Source organism: Hemitrygon akajei, chromosome 12 (assembly GCF_048418815.1).
Source record: "Hemitrygon akajei chromosome 12, sHemAka1.3, whole genome shotgun sequence".
NCBI lineage: Eukaryota > Metazoa > Chordata > Chondrichthyes > Myliobatiformes > Dasyatidae > Hemitrygon > Hemitrygon akajei.
The window spans coordinates 13,104,061-13,125,654 of record NC_133135.1 but is presented as its reverse complement, the minus strand read 5'-3'; the positions used below and the strand labels follow the sequence as shown (position 1 = coordinate 13,125,654).

General features: G+C 42.2%; 1 protein-coding gene across 2 annotated transcripts in view; it reads right to left on the bottom strand.

Annotated features, from left to right (window-relative positions):
- usp33 (ubiquitin specific peptidase 33) overlaps window positions 1-21,594 on the bottom strand; it is a 118,845-nt gene that overhangs the window by 16,111 nt on the left and 81,140 nt on the right. For both annotated transcript variants that reach the window (XM_073062583.1, XM_073062582.1), the window contains exons 19-21: window positions 19,801-19,927; window positions 2,176-2,345; window positions 294-375 (exon numbers count right to left, since the gene is read on the bottom strand). In XM_073062583.1, the coding sequence (XP_072918684.1) occupies window positions 294-375; window positions 2,176-2,345; window positions 19,801-19,927 (379 nt within the window). The remainder of the gene's footprint in view (window positions 1-293; window positions 376-2,175; window positions 2,346-19,800; window positions 19,928-21,594) is intronic.

Sequence of the window (21,594 nt, the reverse complement as noted above, 5' to 3'; positions counted from 1 at the left end):
GGGCATTTATCTGTGGAAACTGAAAATCAATGTCCTTGTCTAGTCTATCAAATTCCACAAGCAGTTTTGAGGTTTAAGTTATTTGCAGAAGAACATTATATAATCATACGTGAAGGATTGAATATCACAACTCCATTTACATTGGCCTATCACTTTGCAAGAACCTGTTTATGTGTGAAGAACAGTGCCCTAGCAAGGAAGATATCTTGTGGGCCACCGACAAAGACACCTTGGACATGAATAGGTAAAATATTAACACCACACTGTCATGGCTCAGAGACTTGATTACCTACCTACTGTACAAATAATCCCACACATTCTGAGGCAGCATCACCACGAGTTCATCTATGTAACCAGCTTTCCGAGGTGGAACACCTGCAATAGACACATTTTAATGGATGTGAGACTTTTTGCATGATTAATCACATTTAATTTAGAGGGATATGGCACGGTTAACAGTCTCTTCCGGCCCAATGAGCTTGCACTGCTCAAATACACCCATGTGACCAATTAACCTACTTACCCATATGTCTTTGGAATGTGGGAGGAAACTGGAGCACCCAGGGGAAACGCATTTGGTCACGGGGAGAACATATAAACACCCTACAAGAAAAGAATATGGGTCGCTGACATGTTAATAATGTCACCCTAACCACGACACCTCTTGCTGTTTCTATGTAACTCTGATTTTTTTTTAAATGGATGGAAGATGAAGTACTAGGATAGCACAGCGGTTAGTGTGACACATTCTAGGTGTTGGCGTTTAATTCTGGCACCGTCTGTAAGGAGTTTGTACATTCTACCCAAGAATGTATAGGTTTTCTCCAGGTGCTCCAGTTTCCTTCCACAGTCCAAAACATACCAGATAGTAGGTTCATTGGTCATTGTAAATTGTCCTTTGGTTAGGATAGGGTTAAGTAGTTGGGTTGCTGGGTGGTGCAGCTTGTTCAGCTGGAAAGGCCTGATTCACATTGTACCTCTACATAAAAACATTCAAGTGCTGTTAAAAATCAAGAATTTAGTTTGATAATTACTTTTTTTTTATTCTCACAGAGACAAAGTAAATTTTTTATGTTTTACATGCCATCCAGACAGATAATTTCAAAACATAAGGATATTGAGGTAGTACAAGGGAAAAACAACAACAGAATGCAGAATACAGTGTTACAATTACAGAGGAAGTGCAGTGCAGAGGCCACAACGAGATGGATTGTGAGATCAAGGGTTCACCTTTATCATACAATTGTTCTGTTCTAGAATCTAGAAATGTGGGATAGAAGCTGAGTTGAACCTGTTCGTACATGTTCTTAATATTTTAATTCACTTGCCCAGTAGGCGTGGGGAGTATACAGAATCAAAATCCGGTTTAATATCACTGACACATGTTGTGAAATTTGTTGTTTTGTGCCATAATACAGTACAATTCATAAGATACTTAAATTACTATAAAGAATACATATTAAACTAAATAAATAATGAAAAAAAGAAAGCAAAAGAGTGGGATAGAGCTCATGATCCTTTCAGAAATCTGATGGCAGAGGAGCAGAGACTGCTCCTAAAATGTTGAGTGTGGGTCTTCAGGTTCCTGTACCTCTTCCCTGATGGCAGCAATGAGAAGAGGGCATGTCCTTTGTGATAGAGGTCCTTAATGATGGATACCAACTTTCTGCAGCATCCCCGTTTGAAAATGTCCTCGACGCTGGGAGAAAGAATGACCAGGGTGGGAGGACTCCTTGATTATATTCCAAGTCCATGGAGGGGAGGCTGGCTTGTGATATTATTAATTCATTTTTTATTTAGCGATACAACACAGAGTAGGCCCTTCCACCCCTTCGATCCACACTGCTCCAGCAACCCAACAAATCTGATTAATCCTATTGATTCTTTGCCAGGGGGACAATTCCATGGGGAGTGGGGGTGGGAACTCCTGCTACCCTGGGCAACCAAGTTCAGCATCACTAGTGAGTAAACGATGATCTTACAATTTTTACTGGATAGGCTTGGGATCAGAATCCTTCCTTTGGCCTAGAAGGACCGAGGTTAATTTTAAATGGAGGAGTTACCTAGATCCTCAATGGCCCACGAAAATGGAAGATATGATCTGTGAACAGCCAAAGGGTTAAAGGGATGGGTTAATAATTTAGAAGCTATAATGCACTTTGAACATTGCCTTACCTCCATGAATGCAAAGGAACTCATTGTTGCTAATGGGCCCTGGCTCAGCAAAAGTCTTGAATTTGTTCAGCCACTGACGTGATATGTAGAATTGAAGCAGACTAGGTTCCATCATATTCAGTAAGTTGGTCACTCTTTGCCTTTCTTTTTGCATTTCTTCGCTGATTTTCCTGCCAGGAAGAAACACAAGGCAACATTATACGAAAATCGCAACAGTCGGATCTCTTGATGTTCCCATCAACATCAATTTTGCCCTTTGTTGTGTAATAATCTATATTACTACTCATAAAATCTGTTAGATTAGACTGTACAATTGTTACTTTCTTTGCAGTTTATCTTTCTTATTCTTGCTTGTATTTTCATATAACTACCGATGTACTGTATATGCAATTGTTCCGTGTTTTTCCTGGTAGTTACAGTTCTTTGTATTATTTTGGAAGCTTCTTCAAAGTTCAAAATAAATTTATTATCAAAGTGTGTGTGTGCGTGTATATATATATACACACACACACACACACACACACACACACACATATATATATATACACACACACCAAGATTCATTTTCTTTTGTGCATTCACAGTAACTATAATAAAAATAGAATCAACAAAAGGCCGACAACCAATGTGCAGAAAACAACAAACTGCAAATACAAAAAGAAAAATATATTTTTATTTTTATTTTTTTTTATTGAGATACAGCAGGAGTAGGCCTTTCAGGCCTTCAAGCCTGGCTACCCAGCAATCCCCCAGTTGTTTTAATGCTAGTCTGATCATGGGACAATTTATAATGACCAATCAACCTACAAACTTGCACGGCTTTGGATTGTGGGAGGAAACCGGAGCACACGGGGGAAATCCACACAGTCATGGGAAGAACATACAAACCCCTTACAGGCAGCGGCCAAAACTGAACCTGGATTGCCTGCACTGTAAAGCGTTGTGCTAACCACTATGTTATCGTGTTACCCCATAATAAATAAATAGGCAATAAATATCGAGAACATGAGATGAAGCGTCCTTGAAAGGGAGTCCATAGTTTATGGGAATGGTTCAGTGATGGGGTGAGTGAAGTTCTCCACCCTAGTTCAAGAGTTTGATGGTTGAGGGGTAATAATTGTTCCTGAACCTGGTGGCATGGGTCCTGACACTCCTGTATCTTCTTCCTGATGGTAGCAGTGAGAACGTGGTCTGGATGGTAGGGGGCCTCGATGTTGGATGCTGCTTTCCTGCAACAGTGTTTCAGGTAGATGTGCTCAATGTTGGGGAGGGCTTTACCAGTGATGGACTGGGCATATCCACCACTTTTTGTAGGATTTTCCGTTAAAGAATATCGATGTTTTCATAGCAAACACGAGGAAGTCTGCAGATGCTGGAAATTCAAGAAACACACACAAAATGCTAGTGGAACACAGCAGGCCAGGCAGCATCTATAGGAGAAGCACTGTTGATGTTTCGGACGTTGTCAGGACGAAGGGTCTCGGCCCGAAACGTCGACAGTGCTTCTCCTGTAGATGCTGCCTGGCTTGCTGTGTTCCACCGGCATTATTGGTGTTTCCATATTAGGCCATGATGAAACTACTCAATATACTCTCCATCACACATCTATAGAGGTTTGCCAAAGTTTTAGATGACATGCTGAATCTTCGCAAACTTCTAAGAAAGCAGAGGCACAGCCTTGAATTGGGTATTGCATTATTTGAATTGGGGATATCTGATTGGTTAACTCTTGTGTACAAATTTGAATGGAATGTCTGTTATCAGCAATCTGGTACAAGAGGCCAGAGCATTTGAACTTAGTCTCTTTCCTTTGTTCTCCTGCCACATTGTCACTTTCTCCTTCACTGATGAAGTCCTGATATAGGGTCTTGGCTCAAAACGTTGACTGTGCTCTTTTTTCCATAGGTGCTGCCAGGCCTGCTGAGTTCCTCCAGCATTTTGTGTGTGTTGCTCTCTCGTTAGTCTCCTTTCCAAATTCATTTGCCCTCTTAGCGTTTAATGAACAATCATGAGCAACAAGTGGTATGCTTTGTCCTTGACTGCTGAAAGAACCTTGAATGTAAAACATCAGAATCCAACACAACATGAGAAAAGAATTCTAATCAGATTTAACATCACTGACATATGTTGTGATATTTGTTGTTTTGCAGCAGCATTACGGTGCAAGACAAAAACACCGTAAATTATAATCAGAAATATATATTAAAAAGTCAAATTAAATAATTGGTTCAAAAAAAGAGCAAAAATAGTGAGGCAGTGTTCATGGGTTAGTTCATTGTCTGTTCATAAATTTGATGGCGAGGGGCAGAGGCTGTTCCTAAAACATTTGAGTGCGGGTGCTCAGGCTCCTGTACCTCTTCTCTGATGGTAGCAATGAGAACAGGGCATGTTCTGTCCAGAGTAATGGGGTCCTTAATGATGGATGCACCTTTTTGAGGCATTTCCCTTTGAAGAAAAATCAAAATTTATGTTCATTCTTAATTCACTATTTCAAATTGATCTAAGGTGAAAGATCAATAGGAGGTAGCTTCATATGATACATCTCTCACCACAAAGCTTATTTTCGAATCTTCCATCATTACGTCCACTTAAGCTGTAATTCCAATGTCAGTCCTTTGGACCTTGCTCAATAGGACAGAATCCTCTCTTTCCCCATCAAAGATTAAAAATAAACATTTAAAGATTAGCTTGATTTTTCACATCGAATCATCAAGACATGCAGTGAAATGTGTCGTTTGCATCAACTACAACACGGTCTGAAATATGCTCGGGGCAGCTCACAAATGTCACCATGCTTCCGGCACCAACATAGCATCCCACAAATCACTAACCCTAAATGATACAACTTTGGAATGTGGGAGGAAACCGGTGCACCAGGAGAAAACCCTTGTCATTACGGGTTTAATAATATAAGAGCTTTCAGAATGATAACATTGAAAAACAGAAACACTAAAACAAGTAGGTGCCCTACAATTGCTCTGCGTTCAAAAGATCATGAGGAACCTTTCACATTAGCATTACCTTCCTAACTCCACATCCCTTGAATTCTCTTAACAGAATCATTTACATGCCAAATAACTCAACTGAACTAATCTGAATACAACTGGTTTGATATTTTATATTCCAAAACAAGAGAAAATCTGCAGACGCTGGAAATCCAAGCAACACACACAAAATTCTGGAAAAACTTTCTTGGCCAGGCAGCATCAATGGAAAAAAGGATAGTGGACATTTCCGGTCAAGATCCTTTGGCAGGACTGGAGAAAAAAAAGATGAGGAGTAGATTTAAAAGGTGGGGGAGGGGAGAGGGAAGAAAACACAAGGTGATAGGGAAACTGATAGGGGGAGGGATAAAGTATAGAGCTGGGAAGTTGACTGGTGAAAAGGATATAGGGCTGGAGTTTGATAGGAGAGGACAGAAGGCCATAGATGCTGTCTGGCCTGCTGAGCTTCTCCAGCAATTTGTAAGAATTAATGAAAGACTGCCCCCAACAGTAACCAAAATGCCAAAAGACAACAAGCTGTGCATATATAAAAAGCGATTATAATAAATAAATAAACGAACAATAAATATCAAGAACATGAGCTGAATAATCATTAAAAGTGAGTCTATAGAATGAGAAAACAGTTCAGTGATGAGGTGAGTGAAGCTGAGAGAAGTTATCTGCATGTGCTGCAGGTGATATGTTGATGACAACTGTGCAGAGATTTCTTCGAACAAGTACTTCCAGGGGGTATTGAGAACAGCGATCTCATCCAGCACAGCTCGATGGATACAATTAAATATTCCTACTTCAGCCTGATACAGCAGAGAATCACAACTGCTTCCAAGGTCTGTACAGTTAATAATGATGTCTTAATGTGATTGAATAAACTATCACTGCTTAAAACCAATGGAAACAATGCTAATAGTGGCCGTACTTCTTGCCAGATTCCTTGTAGGAAGTGTGGCTACAGGTCAGGGATACAGGTGCATTTAAGGAAATAGTTTGCAATATTGCTGGCAAATGTACAGTCTCTAGTAAATAAAATCAAAAATCTCAGAGCCAGGGTGCTGTATAAGAGGGACATTAGGACCGCGTGCTTCCTTTGTTTCTTGGAATCCTGGTAACCCATTCCATACCGGACACAGTAATTCAGATTGACGGGTTCACTATACACCATCAGGATAGGACTGTTGAGTCTCTCTAAAGCAGGGGTGGAGGTGTATTCCTCGTGATCAACTCCTCTTGGTGCACAAATGTATCAGTAACATCCCAATTCTGCTCACAAGACCTGGAATATCTCACTATTAAGTGCCGTCTATTTTATCTGCTACGGGAGAGTTCCGTGATCATTTTGGCAGCAGTATACATTCCACCTCAAGGCAATGTCAAACAGGCTCTAGATGATCTGAGCAATGTAATCAACATGCACAAAACAGCACACCCTAATGCCTTCACCATCATTTTGGGGGATTTTAAACAGGCCAACCTGAAAAAGTTACTAAATAATTACCATCAACAAATCACTTGTAATACCAGAGGAAACAACACACTGTTACACCACCATCAAGAATGCCGACCGTGCTATTTCACACCCTCACTCCAGAAAGTCAGATCGCCTGGTTGTACTTCTTCTCCCTGAGTATAGGCAGAGACTGAAAACTGCCACACCAGTAGTGAAGACCAAGAAGGTTTGGACAAGGGAAGCACAGGAGCACCTACAGGACTGCTTTGAATTGGTGGACTGGACTATATTCAGAGAATCATCTTCAAATCTGGATGAATTTGCTGCAGTTGTTAGCAACTTCATTAAAACCTGTGTGGATGAGTGCGTGCCTATGAAAACTTGCTGTACATTCCCAAACCAAAAGCCGTGGATGAACCAGGAGGTGCGTCATCTGCTGAGGGCTAGATCTGTGGCATTTAAGTCTGGTGACCCAGGTCTATACAAGAAAACCAGAAATGACTTATGGAGGGCTATTTCACGAATGAAGAGACAATTCCAAGTGAGGCTGGAGGCAACATCGAATGCACATCAACTCTGGCCGGATTTGCAAGACATTACTTCCTACAGAGTGAAACCCAACAGCATGAATGGCAGCAATGCTTCACTACCAGATGAGCACAACACCTTCAATGCCTGCTTTGAAAGGGAGAATATAATTACAGTGTGAAGATCCTTGCTGCACCCAGTGAGCCTGTGATCTCTGTCTCAGAGGCTGTTTCTAAGGAGGGTGAACCTTTGCAAGGGTCCAAAGGAATACCTGGTAAGGCTTTGAAAACTTGTGCCAACCAACTGGTGGGAGTATTCAAGGACATTTTCAACCTCTCATTGCTATGGTTGGAAGTTCTCACCTGCTTCAAAAAGGCAACAATTATACCAGTGCCTAAGAATAGTGTTAGCTGCCTTAATGACTATCACCTAGTAGTGCTCACTTCTACAGTGATGAAATGTTTTGAGAGGTTGATCATGGCTAGAATGAACTACTGCCTCAGGTAGGACCCTGGGCCCACTGCAATTTGCCTATCACTACGATAGGTCTACAGCAGATGTAACCTCAATGGATCTTTACAAGGCCTTAGATCACCTGGACAATACAAACACCCATGCCAGGATGCTGTTTGTTGACTATAGCTCAACGTTTAACACCATCATTCCCACAGTCCTGATAAAAAAAAACGACAGAACTTGGGCCTCTGTAGCTCTCTCTGCAATTGGATCCTAGATTTTCTAACCAGAAATCTGTGTGGATTGGTGATATCTCCTCCTCACTGACTCTCAACACTGGCGCACCTCAGGGATGTGTGCTTAGACCACCGTTCTACTCCCTCTATGTGGCTAGATATAGCTCAAATACCATTTATAAATCTGCTGATGATACAAATATTGTTGGTAGAACATCAGATGGAGATGAGAGGGCGTACAGGAGTGAGATATACCAGCTAGTTGAGTGGTGTCACAGCAACAACCATACACTCGATGTCAGTAAGACAAAAGAGCTGATTGTGGACCAGGAAGGGTAAGATAAGGGAACACAAACCAATCCTCATAAGTGGAGAGAGTGAGCAATTTCAAGTTTCTGTGCGTTCAGATCTCTGAGGATCTAACCTGGTCCCAAAATATCAATACAGCTATAAAGAAAGCAAGACAGTAGCTATATTTCATTAGGAGTTTGAAGAGGTTTGGTTTGTCAACTAAAACACTTAAACTTCTATAGATGTACCGTGGACAGCATTCTGACAGACTGCATCACTGTCTGGAATGGGAAGAGGGTCTACTGCACAGGTCCAAAAGAAGTTACAGAAAGTTGTAAAATTAGTCAACTCCATCTTGGGTACTAGCCTCCATAGTATCCAAGTCATCACTTTGCCTGTGGAAAGCGACCAGTGAGTGTGTGGGTCAGTGAAGGACTGGAGATTTGAGGCTTTGACTCGAGAGGCTTCAACGAGAAGAGGCTGAGGACGAGCTTCACTCCAAGTGAGGTAAGGCCGGGTAAGTTCCTTCCAAAGGAGAAAGTTTCAAAAGTTGAGGCAAGTATTGGGTAGGTCAAGGCAGCTGAGATCGGCCCCGTGGTTTGTTCACCCTGCAGCATGTGGGAAATCAGAGATACTTCCAGTGTCCCTGACGACTATGTGTGCAGGAAGTGTGTCCAACTGCACCTTCTGGCAGACCACATTGAGCGTCTGGAACTGCGATTGGATTCATACTGGAGCATCCACAATGCTGAGAAAGTCGTGAATAGCACATTCAGTGAGTTGGCCACACCACAGGTAAAGGCTACATAGGCAGAAAGGGAAGGGGTGGCCACTAGACAGCGTAGCAGTAGGCAGGTAGTGCAGGAGTCCTCTGAGGTCATCTCCCTCCTAAACAGATATACTGTTTTGGATACTGTTGGGGGAGATGTCTCATCAGGGGAAGGCAGCAGCAGCCGAGTTCATTGCACCATGGGTGGCTCTGCGGCACAGGAGGGAAGGAAAAGGAGTGGGAGAGCTATAGTGATAGGGGATTCAATTGTAAGAGGAATAGATAGGCATTTCTGCGGCCGCAAACGAGACTCCAGGATGGTATGTTGCCTCCCTGGTGCAAGGGTCAAGGATGTCTCTGAGCGGCTGCAGGACATTCTGGAATGGGAGGGTGGACAGCCAGTGGTTGTGGTGCACATAGGTACCAACGATATAGGTAAAAAATGGGATGAGATCCTACAAGGTGAATTTAGGGAGTTAGGAGATAAGCTAAAAAGTAGGACCACAAAGGTAATAATCTCTGGATTACTACCAGTGTCACGTGCTAGTCAGAGTAGAAATAGGAGGATATTTCAGATGAATATGTGGCTTGTAAAATGGTGCAAGGGGGAGGGATTCAAATTTCTGGGGCATTGGAACCAGTTCTGGGGGAGGTGGGACTGGTATAAACAGGACGGTCTGCACCTGGGCTGGACTGGAACCAATGTCCTAGGGGGAGCGTTTGCTACTGCTGTTCAGGAGGATTTAAACTGATGTGGCAGGGGGATGGGAACAAGTGCAGAGAGACAGAGGGGTGTAAAATGAGGGTAGAAGTAAAAAGTAGTAAGGTGAAAAGTAAAAGTGGCAGGCAGGCAAATCCAGGGCAAAAAGCAAAAAGAGCCACTTTTCAACATAATTGTATAAGGGCTAAGAGTGTTGTAAAAACAAGCCTGAAGGCTTTGTGTGTCAATGCGAGGAGCATTCATAACAAGGTGGATGAATTGAATGCGCAGATAGTTATTAATGAATATGATATAGTTGGGATCACAGAGACATGGCTCCAGGGTGACCAAGGATGGGAGCTCAACATCCAGGGATATTCAACATTCAGGAGGGATAGACAGGAAAGAAAAGGAGGTGGGGTAGCATTGCTGGTTAGAGAGGAGATTAACGCAATAGAAAGGAAGGACATTAGCCTGGAGGATATGGAATCGATATGGGTAGAGCTGCATAACACCAAGGGGCAGAAAACGCTGGTGGGAGTTGTGTACAGGCCACCCAACAGTAGTAGTGAGATTGGGGATGGCATTAAACAGGAAATTAGAAATGTGTGCAAATAAGGAACAGTAGTTATAATGGGTGACTTCAATCTACATATAGATTGGGTGAACCAAATTGGTAAGGGTGCTGAGGAAGAGGATTTCTTGGAATGTATGCGGGACGGTTTTCTGAACCAACATGTCGAGGAACCAATTAGAGAGCAGACCATTCTAGATTGGGTATTGAGCAATGAGGAAGGGTTAGTTAGCAATCTTGTCGTGCGAGGCCCCTTGGGTAAGAGTGACCATAATATGGTGGAATTCTTCATTAAGATGGAGAGTGACAGAGTTAATTCAGAAAAAAAGGTTCTGATCTTAAAGAAGGGTAACTTTGAAGGTATGAGACGTGAATTAGCTAAGATAGACTGGCAAATGATACTTAAAGTGTTGACGGTGGATATGCAATGGCAAGCATTTAAAGATCGCATGGATGAACTACAATTGTTCATCCCAGTTTGGTAAAAGAATAAACCAGGGAAGGTAGTGTACCCATGGCTGACAAGGGAAATTAGGGATAGTATCAAGTCCAAAGAAGAAACATATAAATTAGCAAAAAAAAGCGGCACACCTGAGGACTAGGAGAAATTCAGAGACCAGCAGAGGAGGACAAAGGGCTTAATTAGGAAAGGAAAAAAGATTATGAGAGAAAGCTGGCAGGGAACATAAAAACTGACTGTAGAAGCTTTTATAAATACGTGAAAAGAAAAAGATTGGTCAAGACAAATGTAGGTCCTTTATGGTCAGAAACAGGCGAATTGATCATAGGGAACAAAGACATGGCAGACCAATTGAATAACTACTTTGGTTCTGTCTTCACCAAGGAGGACATAAATAATCTTCCGGAAATAGTAAAGGACCGAGGGTCTAGTGAGATGGAGGAACTGAGGGAAATACATGTTAGTAGGGAAGTGGTGTTAGGTAAATTGAAGGGATTAAAGGCAGATAAATCCCCAGGGCCAGATGGTCTGCATCCCAGAGTGCTTAAGGAAGTAGCCCAAGAAATAATGGATGCATTAGTGATAATTTTTCAAAACTCCTTAGATTCTGGATTAGTTCCTGAGGATTGGAGGGTGGCTAATGTAACCCCACTTTTTAAAAAAGGAGGGAGAGAGAAACCGGGAAATTATAGACCGGTCTGATATCGGTGGTGGGGAAAATGCTAGAGTCGGTTATCAAAGATGTGATAACAGCACATTTGGAAAGAGGTGAAATCATCGGACAAAGTCAGCATGGATTTGTGAAAGGAAAATCATGTCTGACGAATCTTATAGAATTTTTTGAAGATGTAACTAGTAGAGTGGATAGGGGAGAGTCAGTGGATGTGGTATAGTTAGATTTTCAAAAGGCTTTTGACAAGGTCCCACACAGGAGATTAGTGTGCAAACTTAAAGCACACGGTATTGGGGGTATGGTATTGATGTGGATAGAGAATTGGTTGGCAGACAGGAAGCAAAGAATGGGAGTAAACGGGACCTTTTCAGAATGGCAGGAAGTGACTAGTGAGGTACCGCAAGGCTCAGTGCTGGGACCCCAGTTGTTTACAATATATATTAATGATTTAGACGAGGGAATTAAATGCAGCATCTCCAAGTTTGCAGATGACACGAAGCTGGGCGGCGGTGTTAGCTGTGAGGAGGATGCTAAGAGGTTGCAGCGTGACTTGGATAGGTTAGGTGAGTGGGCAAATTCATGACAGATGCAATTTAATGTGGATAGATGTGAGGTTATCCACTTTGGTTGCAAGAACAGGAAAACAGATTATTATCTGAATGGTGGCCAATTAGGAAAAGGGGAGATGCAACAAGACCTGGGTATCATTGTACACCAGTCATTGAAGGTGGGCATGCAGGTACAGCAGGCGGTGAAAAAGGCAAATGGTATGTTGGCATTCATAGCAAAAGGATTTGAGTACAGGAGCAGGGAGGTTCTACTGCAGTTGTACAAGGCCTTGGTGAGACCGCACCTGGAATATTGTGTGTAGTTTTGGTCCCCTAATCTGAGGAAAGACATTCTTGCCATAGAGGGAGTACAGAGAAGGTTCACCAGATTGATTCCTGGGATGGCAGGACTTTCATATGAAGAAAGACTGGATCGACTAGGCTTATACTCACTGGAATTTAGAAGATTGAGGGGGGATCTTATTGAAACGTATAAAATTCTAAAGGGATTGGACAGGCTCGATGCAGGAAGATTGTTTCCAATGTTGGGGAAGTCCAGAATGAGGAGTCACAGTTTAAGGTGTACAATGTCCTGTGTATGTTACTCAAAATGGCTTCTTTGGGTTGTTACGAGTAGGAATGCTTCTTTGTCTGATAAGTGTTTCTCTCGCCGTTGTTTCGCTTTAGAATGGCTGATATGGTAATTGTATTCATTTGTTAATCAATGGGGAATGTTATTGTGTTTTGTGAGGCTGGGAACTTGGGGGAGGGGTTTCGCGGGTTTTTTGGGTGTGAAGAGAGTCGGGAGGAAGATGGACGAGGAAGGTGGACGGGCGCTGGACTGCTCGTAAGACCACCGGGGTGGTCCCAGGTGCGACGAGTGGCGGTCGGATGATTCGTTGGTTGAGCTCCTACGATGTGCACTACACTGAACTTTGATAAGTTGGTGCCTTTTGTTTTTTTCTTTCCTTGTATATATATATTGTATTGCCTAATACTTCTTTAGTTAATGTTAGTAAACTCTATAAAGTTGATACGGTGGGCGGCGCGAGGCATAAACTCGATTCTCACAGCACCTGCGTGTACAGGAGGTGGGTTGGTGTGTGGCTGGATCTCCTTTTCCCCTAGACATATACCAGCCTTTTGGGTAAGTGTTACAAAGGATAAAGGGGAAGCCTTTTAGGACCAAGATAAGGAAAAACTTCTTCACACAGAGAGTTGGTGAATCTGTGGAATTCTCTGCCACAGGAAACAGTTGGGGCCGGTTCATTGGCTATATTTAAGAGGAAGTTAGATATGGCCCTTGTGGCTAAAGGGATCGGGGGTATGGAGCAAAAGCAGGTACAGGGTTCTGAGTTGGATGATCAGCCATGATCATACTGAATGGCGGTGCAGGCTCGAAAGGCCGAATGGCCTACTCCTGCACCTATTTTCTATGTTTCTATCTTCAAGGAGAGCTGGCTCAGAAAGATGACGTCCATTATTAAGGACCTCCATTCCCCAGGTCAAGCTCTCTTCCCATTGTTACCATCAGGAAGGTGGTACGGAAGCCCAAAGGCACGCACTCAGCGATTCGGGAACAGCTTCTTCCCCTCTGCCATTCGATTCCTAAATGGACAATGAACCCATGAACACTACCTCACTTTTTAAAATGTATATTATTTCTGTTTTTGCACCATTTTAAGCTATTCAACATACATGCATATACTTACTGTAATTGAGTTGCCTCTTTTTCTATATTATCATATATTGCATTGAACTGCTGCTGCTAAGTTAACAAATTTCACGACACATGCTGGTGATAATAAACCTGGTTCTCATTGAAATTTAAAAGGTGTTGGGATAGGCTATTTCTTGTTTGCTGATGGCAACACTCAGTACCTCGAGTGCCTGCTTAACATCAGTCAGGATCACGGAGAACTCTTAGTAAGGAGAATGGACAGTCAGGGGAACAAGTGTGCAGCAACACTTCCAAGCACCAGAAAGAATTTATCATGAAACGCAGACCACCACCTTTTGCCTTCTCTGAGTCTGGTCAATCTTGTGTACTATGAAGCCCTTCGGTCTGATTACTGAATCCAGCATGACCAGAGTGAGCCATGTCTCCATGAAACAGACAATGCAGCAATTCCTCATTCATGATCATGAAAGCGCTAGTTTGTTAAGATGATCACAAGATAAAGGAGCAGAAGTAGGCCATTCGGCCCATCGAGTCTACTCTGCCACTCCACCATGAGCTAAACTATTCTCCCATCTAGTCCTAATTTCTGGCTTTTTCCCCATATCCCTTGATACCCTGACTAATTAGATACCTATCAATCTCCTCCTTGAACACCCTCAATGATCAGGCCTCCACAGCTGTATGTGGAAACAAATTCCATAGATCCACGACCCTCTGGCTAAAAAAATTTCTCCTCATCTCTGCTTTAAATGGGTACCCTCTAATTCTAAGACTGTGGCCTCTTGTCCTGGACTCACCCACCAAGGGAAACAGCCTTTCCACATCTACTCTGTCCAACCCTTTCAACATTCGAAATGTTTCTATGAGATCCCCTCTCATTCTTCTATACTCTAATAAATACAGTCCAAGAGATGACAAATGCTCCTCATATGTTAGCCCCTACATTCCAGGAATCATCCTTGTAAATCTTCTCTGAACTCTCTCCAACATCAGTACATCCCTTTTAAGATAGGGGGCCCAAAACTGCACACAGTATTCCAAATGAGGTCTCACCAGTGCCTCATAGATCCTCATCAACACCTCCTTACTCTTATACACTATTCCTCTTGAAATGAATGCCAACATAGCATTCGCTTTCTTTACTGCTGATCCAACCTGGTGGTTAACCTTTAGGGTATCCTGTATAAGGACCCTCTAGTCCCTTTGCACTTCCGATTTTTGAGTTTTCTCCCCATCTAAATAATAATCTGTCGGATTATTTCTTCTTCCAAAACGTACAACTGTACATTTCTCAACATTGTATCTCATCTGCCATTTCTTTGCCCACTCTCCTAAACTGACCAAGTCTCTCTGCAACCTTTCCGTTTCTTCAACACTTCCTGCTCCTCCACCTATCTTGGTGTCATCCGTACAAACTTAGCCACAAAACCATTTAATCCATAATCTAAATCATTGATATACAGTGTAAAAAGAAGCGGCCCCAACACTGACCCCTGCTGAACACTACTGGTAACCGGCAACCAACCAGTTCAATCAAAAGTATGTTATGTTGATTCAATGATTCAAAAGTATGTTATGTAAGGGGAAATTACAGGCTGCTGATTGCAGTAAGAATCGTTCAGAAGAAGTATATTTATAAGTTTTGTAAGCTGCCCACAAAGCATTGTTGTTTTTCCACCAGCACCATCTTGAGATAGATACTTTTCTGAAAGACATCTTTTTCTCTGAAAAACAGCCTTTTCTGAAAATATGGTTAACATGAATACACATAACTGATAGACAGTAAACAGCTGGTAGGTTGGGAACATCAGATTGGTAATTGATCTCAAGGGAGTGAATTTGTTGAATGCCTACAAGATGGTTTTTTAGCGCAGCGTGTCATTGAGCCTACTGAGGATCAGCTATACTGGATTGGGTGTTATGTAATGAACTGGAGGTGATAAAGGGAGCTTAAGGTAAAAGAACCCTTCGGAGGCAGTGATCCCAATATAATTGAGTTCAACAAAATTTGATAGGACAAAAATAAAGTCTGACTTAGCAGTATTTCAGTGGAATAAAGGAAATTACAGTAGTATGAGACCAGCATTGGCCAAAGTAAAATGTATGGAGATGCTGGTAGGGATGACAGCAGAGCAGCAATGGCTTGAGTTTCTGAGGAAAATAAGGAAGGTGTAGGATAGATGTATTCCAAAAACAAAGAAATACTCAAATGGCAAAACAGTGCAACCGTGCCTGACATGGTAAGTTAAAGCTAACGTAAAAGCAAAAGAGAGGGTGTACAACAAAGCAAAAATTAGCAGGAACATAGAGGAATGGGAAACTTTTAAAAATCTATAGAGAGCAACTAAAAGAATCATTAACACATACAAACAAGCTGGATGAACTCAGCAGGTTGGGCAGCATCAGTTGAAATGAGCAGTCAACGTTTCAGGCCGAGACCCTTCGTCCTGACGTCCTGATGAAGGGTCTCGGCCCGAAACGTTGACTGCTTGTTTCAACGGATGCTGCCCAGCCTGCTGACTTCATCCAGCTTGTTTGTATATGTTGATTTGACCACAGCATCTGCAGTGTACTTTGTGTTTAAAAGAATCATTAAGATGGAAAAGATAAAATATGAAAGCAAGCTAGTAAACAATATCAAGGATAGAAAAATCTTTTTCAAATATATAAAGAATAAAAGAGAGATTAGAGTGAATATAGGACCACTAGATTATGAGGCAGGAGAAATAATAATTGGGGACAAGGAGATGGCAGATGAACTAAATGAGTATTTTGCATCAGTCTTCACTGTAGAAAACACTAGCAGTGTGCCAGGTGTTGAAGGGCATGAGGGAAGAGGAGTGCAGTTACTATTACAAGGGAGGAGGTGCTCGAAAAGCTAAAAGGCCTAAAAGTACACAAGTCACTGGACAAGATTAACAGCAACCTAGGGTTCTGAAAGAGGTAGCGGTAGAGTTTGTGGAGGCATTAGTAATGATCTTCCAAAAGCCATGGTGCCAGAGGACCGGAAAATTGCAAATGTCACTTCATTCTTTAAGAAAGGAGGTAGATAGCAGAAAGGAAATTATAGACCAGTTAACCTCATCTCAGTGGTTGGGAAGATGTTGGAGTCAATTGTTAAGGATGAAGTTCTAGAATACCTGGTGATACAGGACAAGAGGGGACAACGTCAGCATGGTTTCCTTCAGGGAAAATCTTGTCTGACAAACCTGTTAGAATTCTTTGAGAATTACAAGGAGGATATATAAAAAGGATGCAGTGAATGTTGTACATCTGGATTTTCAGAAAGCCTTTGACAAGGTACCTCACATGAGGCTGCTTACCCAATTAAGAGCTCGTGGCATTACAGGAAAATTACCGGCATGGTTACAGCATTGGCTGATTGATAGGAGGCAGCGAATGGTTGGCTGCCAGTGACTTGTGGTATTCTGTAGGGATCAGTGACGGGACTACTTTTTAGGCTGTATATCAATGATATATCAATGCCAAGTTTGCAGATGATATGAAGATTGGTGGAGGGACAGGTTGAGATAAGAAAACAGGAAGACCGCAGAAGGATTTAGACTGATTATGAGAATGGACAAGGAAGTAGCAAATGAAATTCAGTGTTGGAAAATGCCTGCACTTTGGTAGCAGAAATAAATGTGCAGACTATTTTCTAAACAGGAGAAAATCCAAAATTCTGAGATGAATGGGGACTTGAGAATCCTTGTGCAGAACACCCTAAAGGTTAACTTGCAGGTTGAGTCAGTGGTAAGGAAGGCATATGCAATGTTAACATTCATTTCAAGAGGTCTAGAACAGGGGTCAGCAACCTTTTTGCCTCTGTAGGCCGGATCGCGTATTAATGAGCGGACAATGGGCCAGGTAAATGCCATAAAAAACTTGAAATATGGGAATTATCCATTTAAATACATCTGGTTATGTTTTGCCTCAAATTAATGAATAACGCACACTAGAAAATCATTTGTGCTTAAGGTTGCCCACCCGTGGTCTAGAATATAACAGCAGGAATGTGATGCTGGCACTTTAAGGCACTGATGAGGCCTCACCTTGAGTACTATGAACCGTTTTGGGCTTCTTATCTAAGAAAAGATGTCCTGACATTGGAATGGATTCACAGGAGGTTCACAAGGGTGATTCCAGGAAAGACAGAGGCTTGTACTCACAGGAATTTAGAAGGATGCAGGGGGCAGGGGACCCCACTGAAATGTTTTGAATGTTGAAAGGCCTACAGAGAGAAGATATGGAGACGAAGTTTCACGTGGTGGGGGAGCCAGGAGGGCACAGCCTCAGGATAGAGGAGTGTCCATTTAAAACAGATGTGGAGAAGTTTCTTTTGCCAAAGGGTGGTGAATTTATGGAACTTGTTACCACAGGCAGCAGCAGAGGCCAGGTCATTGGGTGTATTTAAGGCTGAGCTTGATAGGTTCTTGATTGGCCGTGGCATCAAAGGTTATGGGAAGAAGGCTGGGGACTGGGGCTGAGGAGGGGAAAACCATTAACATCCATGGTGGAGCAGACTTGATGGGTCCAATGGCCTAATTTTTCTCCTATGTCTTATGGTCTTCTGGAATAAGTGAAAATACTCACTAACAGGTGGGACTCATCTAGAATAGTAAGCAAAAATAAGGGTTATAACATGACTCTTTGACGGTGAGATTCAACTCTAAACAAGCTTAGTAATGTAAACCATAATAGTTAAGACAGGCCTGCATTCAAAGGTTTGGCAGAAGAATTCCAAGTTCCGCACTGTGCAGACTTTATAGCATATAAAGCAAGTGCACTGTAGTCATTTATTGTTTTCCTAGGCTGCAGCAAAGGCAGAGAGAAACTGCAGTGTGCTATTTATAAAAGTAGCTGCAGCATGTACAGCCACTGCTGGAACCAACTTCAAACTCTACACATTCCTTTGGAAATCAGAAATAATCTGATTACAGTTCTGAATATTATAAATTATGCAGCTCCCCTAAAGGCAATTGTTCTTTTTTTGCAACATTGCAATCAGATCAGGTTTACCATAGAGCTGAGAGAAAGAATCCAGTGAACCTGAAACAAAATATTTCGCAGGCAAGATGACTTCACAATTATTTTAAACTTAATGTGGTAAAAGTGTAAATTGTATCTGTAAATTGTTGATGGTGGAAGAATTGTAATCATTTGTGCGACACACATACAAACTGCTGGACAAAATCAGTAGGTTAAGCAGCATCAACAGAGAAGAATAGAGTGTTGCTGCTTTGGGCCAAGACCCTTCATCAGGATTGGAAAGGAAGGGGGAAGAAGCCAGAATAAGAGGGGGGGGGGGGAGGAGAGAGAGAGAGGGAAAGGATTACTACAGATAGATTTCCAGCATCTGCAGAACCTCGTGTCTGTGACTTGCCACTCCACTGTGAAGCCCCTTCAAGGTATGTTGACTCTGAAGAAGTTTAAATCTATTCTTTGACAGGAATTCAGTGAGACCCTCTCGCTGCTTCTCCTGTGATTTCTGCTGCTCTCCCTCCCTTCCCCCTATCTTTTTATTCTGGCATCTTCCCCCTCTTTTCTGGCCCTGATGAATGGTCTTGGTCCAAATGTCAATTGTTTATTCCTTCCCATAGATGCTGCCTGACCTGCTGAGTTCCTCCAGCATTTTGTCTGTATTGCTCTGGATTTCCAGCATTTGCACAATCTCTTGTGTTTATTAATCTATTGTGCTTCTTTTTCTCCATAAAGAAATGACTATCCTTATTAGACTGAGGACATTCAGTAAACAGTGCAGTGACTAACAACCAAACAAAATATACATTAAAAAATTAACTCATTGCCAAAGCTGAATAGAGTGTGTAGACCATCAGAACAGTCAAATGCACATAGCAGACATTTCAAAGGCATATAAAAAGTATGGATAACACACACAAAATACTGGAGGAAGTCAGCAGGTTAGATAGCATCTATGGAAAGGAATAAACAATTTTTAAATTTTTACTTAGAGATACAATGAGCCACACCACCCAACAACCCCAATTTATTCCTAATCACGGAACAATTTACATTGGCAAATTAATCTACTTGTAACATCCCTGGATTATGGAAGGAAACCGCAGGACCTGGAAAAAACCCATGCATTTCATAGGTAGGAGATTCCTTATGGAGGATGCTGGGATTGAACTCTGAACTCAGATGTACCGAGATGTAATAGCATAGTGCTAACCGCGACATTTCATGCACCTTTCCATTGAAAACAAAAACCAATGGCTTTCATTAAGAATAGAAGTTACCTGTAGAACAACACGTAAGCCTCTGCATTCTGCACAGTTGACTCAGACACTTCCGATACAGTTTGGTCATCAAACTCATACCATCGACCATTCAGCTCATTTAGACAAAAAGCAGTGTAATGGCCACCTGTAGTGAGAAAACAAAATGAGAAATCTAAACTGGAGCAAACGCATAGCAATCTTAAAAATAGGTACACTGAGAAAAGCACTACTAAATAAGCCTCCTTGGTCCCTGGCTTAGCGTTTATTATTAGTATGTAGAGAATATGACCAGAACTCCTGCATACTTATGAATTTGGTAACAATTTTCCACACGGGGCAAGTAAAAACTCAATTCTCTATTCTCCTTGAAATCCAAGGAGAGCAATTAAGAGACATAGAACTTCAGTGACTATGATTGAAAACATATCCCTTGCCTTCATCTGTCTTGGTTATATTTACTGCTTTAATAAATTTATTTATTTATTGAGACAGCGTGGAGTAGGCCCTTCAAGCCCTTTGAACCATGCTACCCAGAAACCCCCAAATTAAACCTAGCCTAGTCATGGGACAATTTACAATGACCATAAAAACATACTAACCAGTACGTCTTTGGACTATTAGAGGAAACTGAAGCATCCAGAGAAAACTATGCACTTTACAGGGAGAATGTACAGACTCTTTACAGATGACATCAAAATTGAACACCAAAGTCTGGTGCCCCAAACTGTAATAGTGTCACGCTAACTGCTATGCTACCATGGCGCCCTGGCTACTTACTCTGCCAAGGTCTCCCTCGGCCCTCTGCATCATTATGTCAGCCCTAGCTTTCTATCCCCCAACTAGACAATATCAAAATGGCAAAATACTTTGAATGCTGAAGATAGAAAGGCTCCTTAGGAGGAGTCTGACTTTGAACTTCTCTCTAGTTTACTGAAGCCATTGGGCTATACAGCAAAGACACAGGCTCTTTGACCCAACACATCGAAGTGCATCATGGGTTAGTCCACTTGTCTGTGTTTGGACAATGCTTTGAAACCTATCCATTCCACAAAACTGCCCAAATATCTCTTAAGAACTGTAATTATACCCACCTCTTACCACTTCTTCTGGCAGCTTGTCCCACATACCCATCCCCCTATGTGTGGGAAAACTTGCCCCTCAAGTCTTATTCAATTCCTTCCCTTCTCACCTTGACCCTAAACATATGCCCTCTAGTTTGAGACTCCCCTCATCATCATCATTACGTGCTGTGTCATACGAGTAGGTGACATTAGTTTCATGGCCATTATTGGTCTTAGCAATTTGTTTTGCAGAAGTGATTTGCCATTGTCTTCCTCTGGGCAGTGTCTTTACAAGATGGGTGACCCCAGCCATCATCAATACTCTTCAGAGATTGTCTGCCCAGTGTCATTGGTCGCAAAGCAGGACTCGTGATATGATCATACGACCGTCCACCACCTGCTCCCAAGGCTTCATGTGACCCTGATCGGGGGATTGCTCTCCTTGGATCCCCCCAAGGGGCTAAGCAGGTGCTACACCTTGCCCAAGGTTGACCTGCAGGCTAGCACAGGGAAGGAGTGCCTTACACTTCCTTTGGTAGAGATGCATCTCAACCCCACTATCCTCTTGAATTTTAGTTTATTATCAGGTTGCCAGACTTGAATGCCAGTGATCTGGACTTCAGTAGATTGCAGATTTCATGGTTTCACTTTCAGCAGAGCGCTTCCAATGGGGAAGACCCTGAATAATTTTGTGAGGACACACTTGTCCATCACTGTTTTAATAAAGTCCACGACGACTGTGGTGTACTCA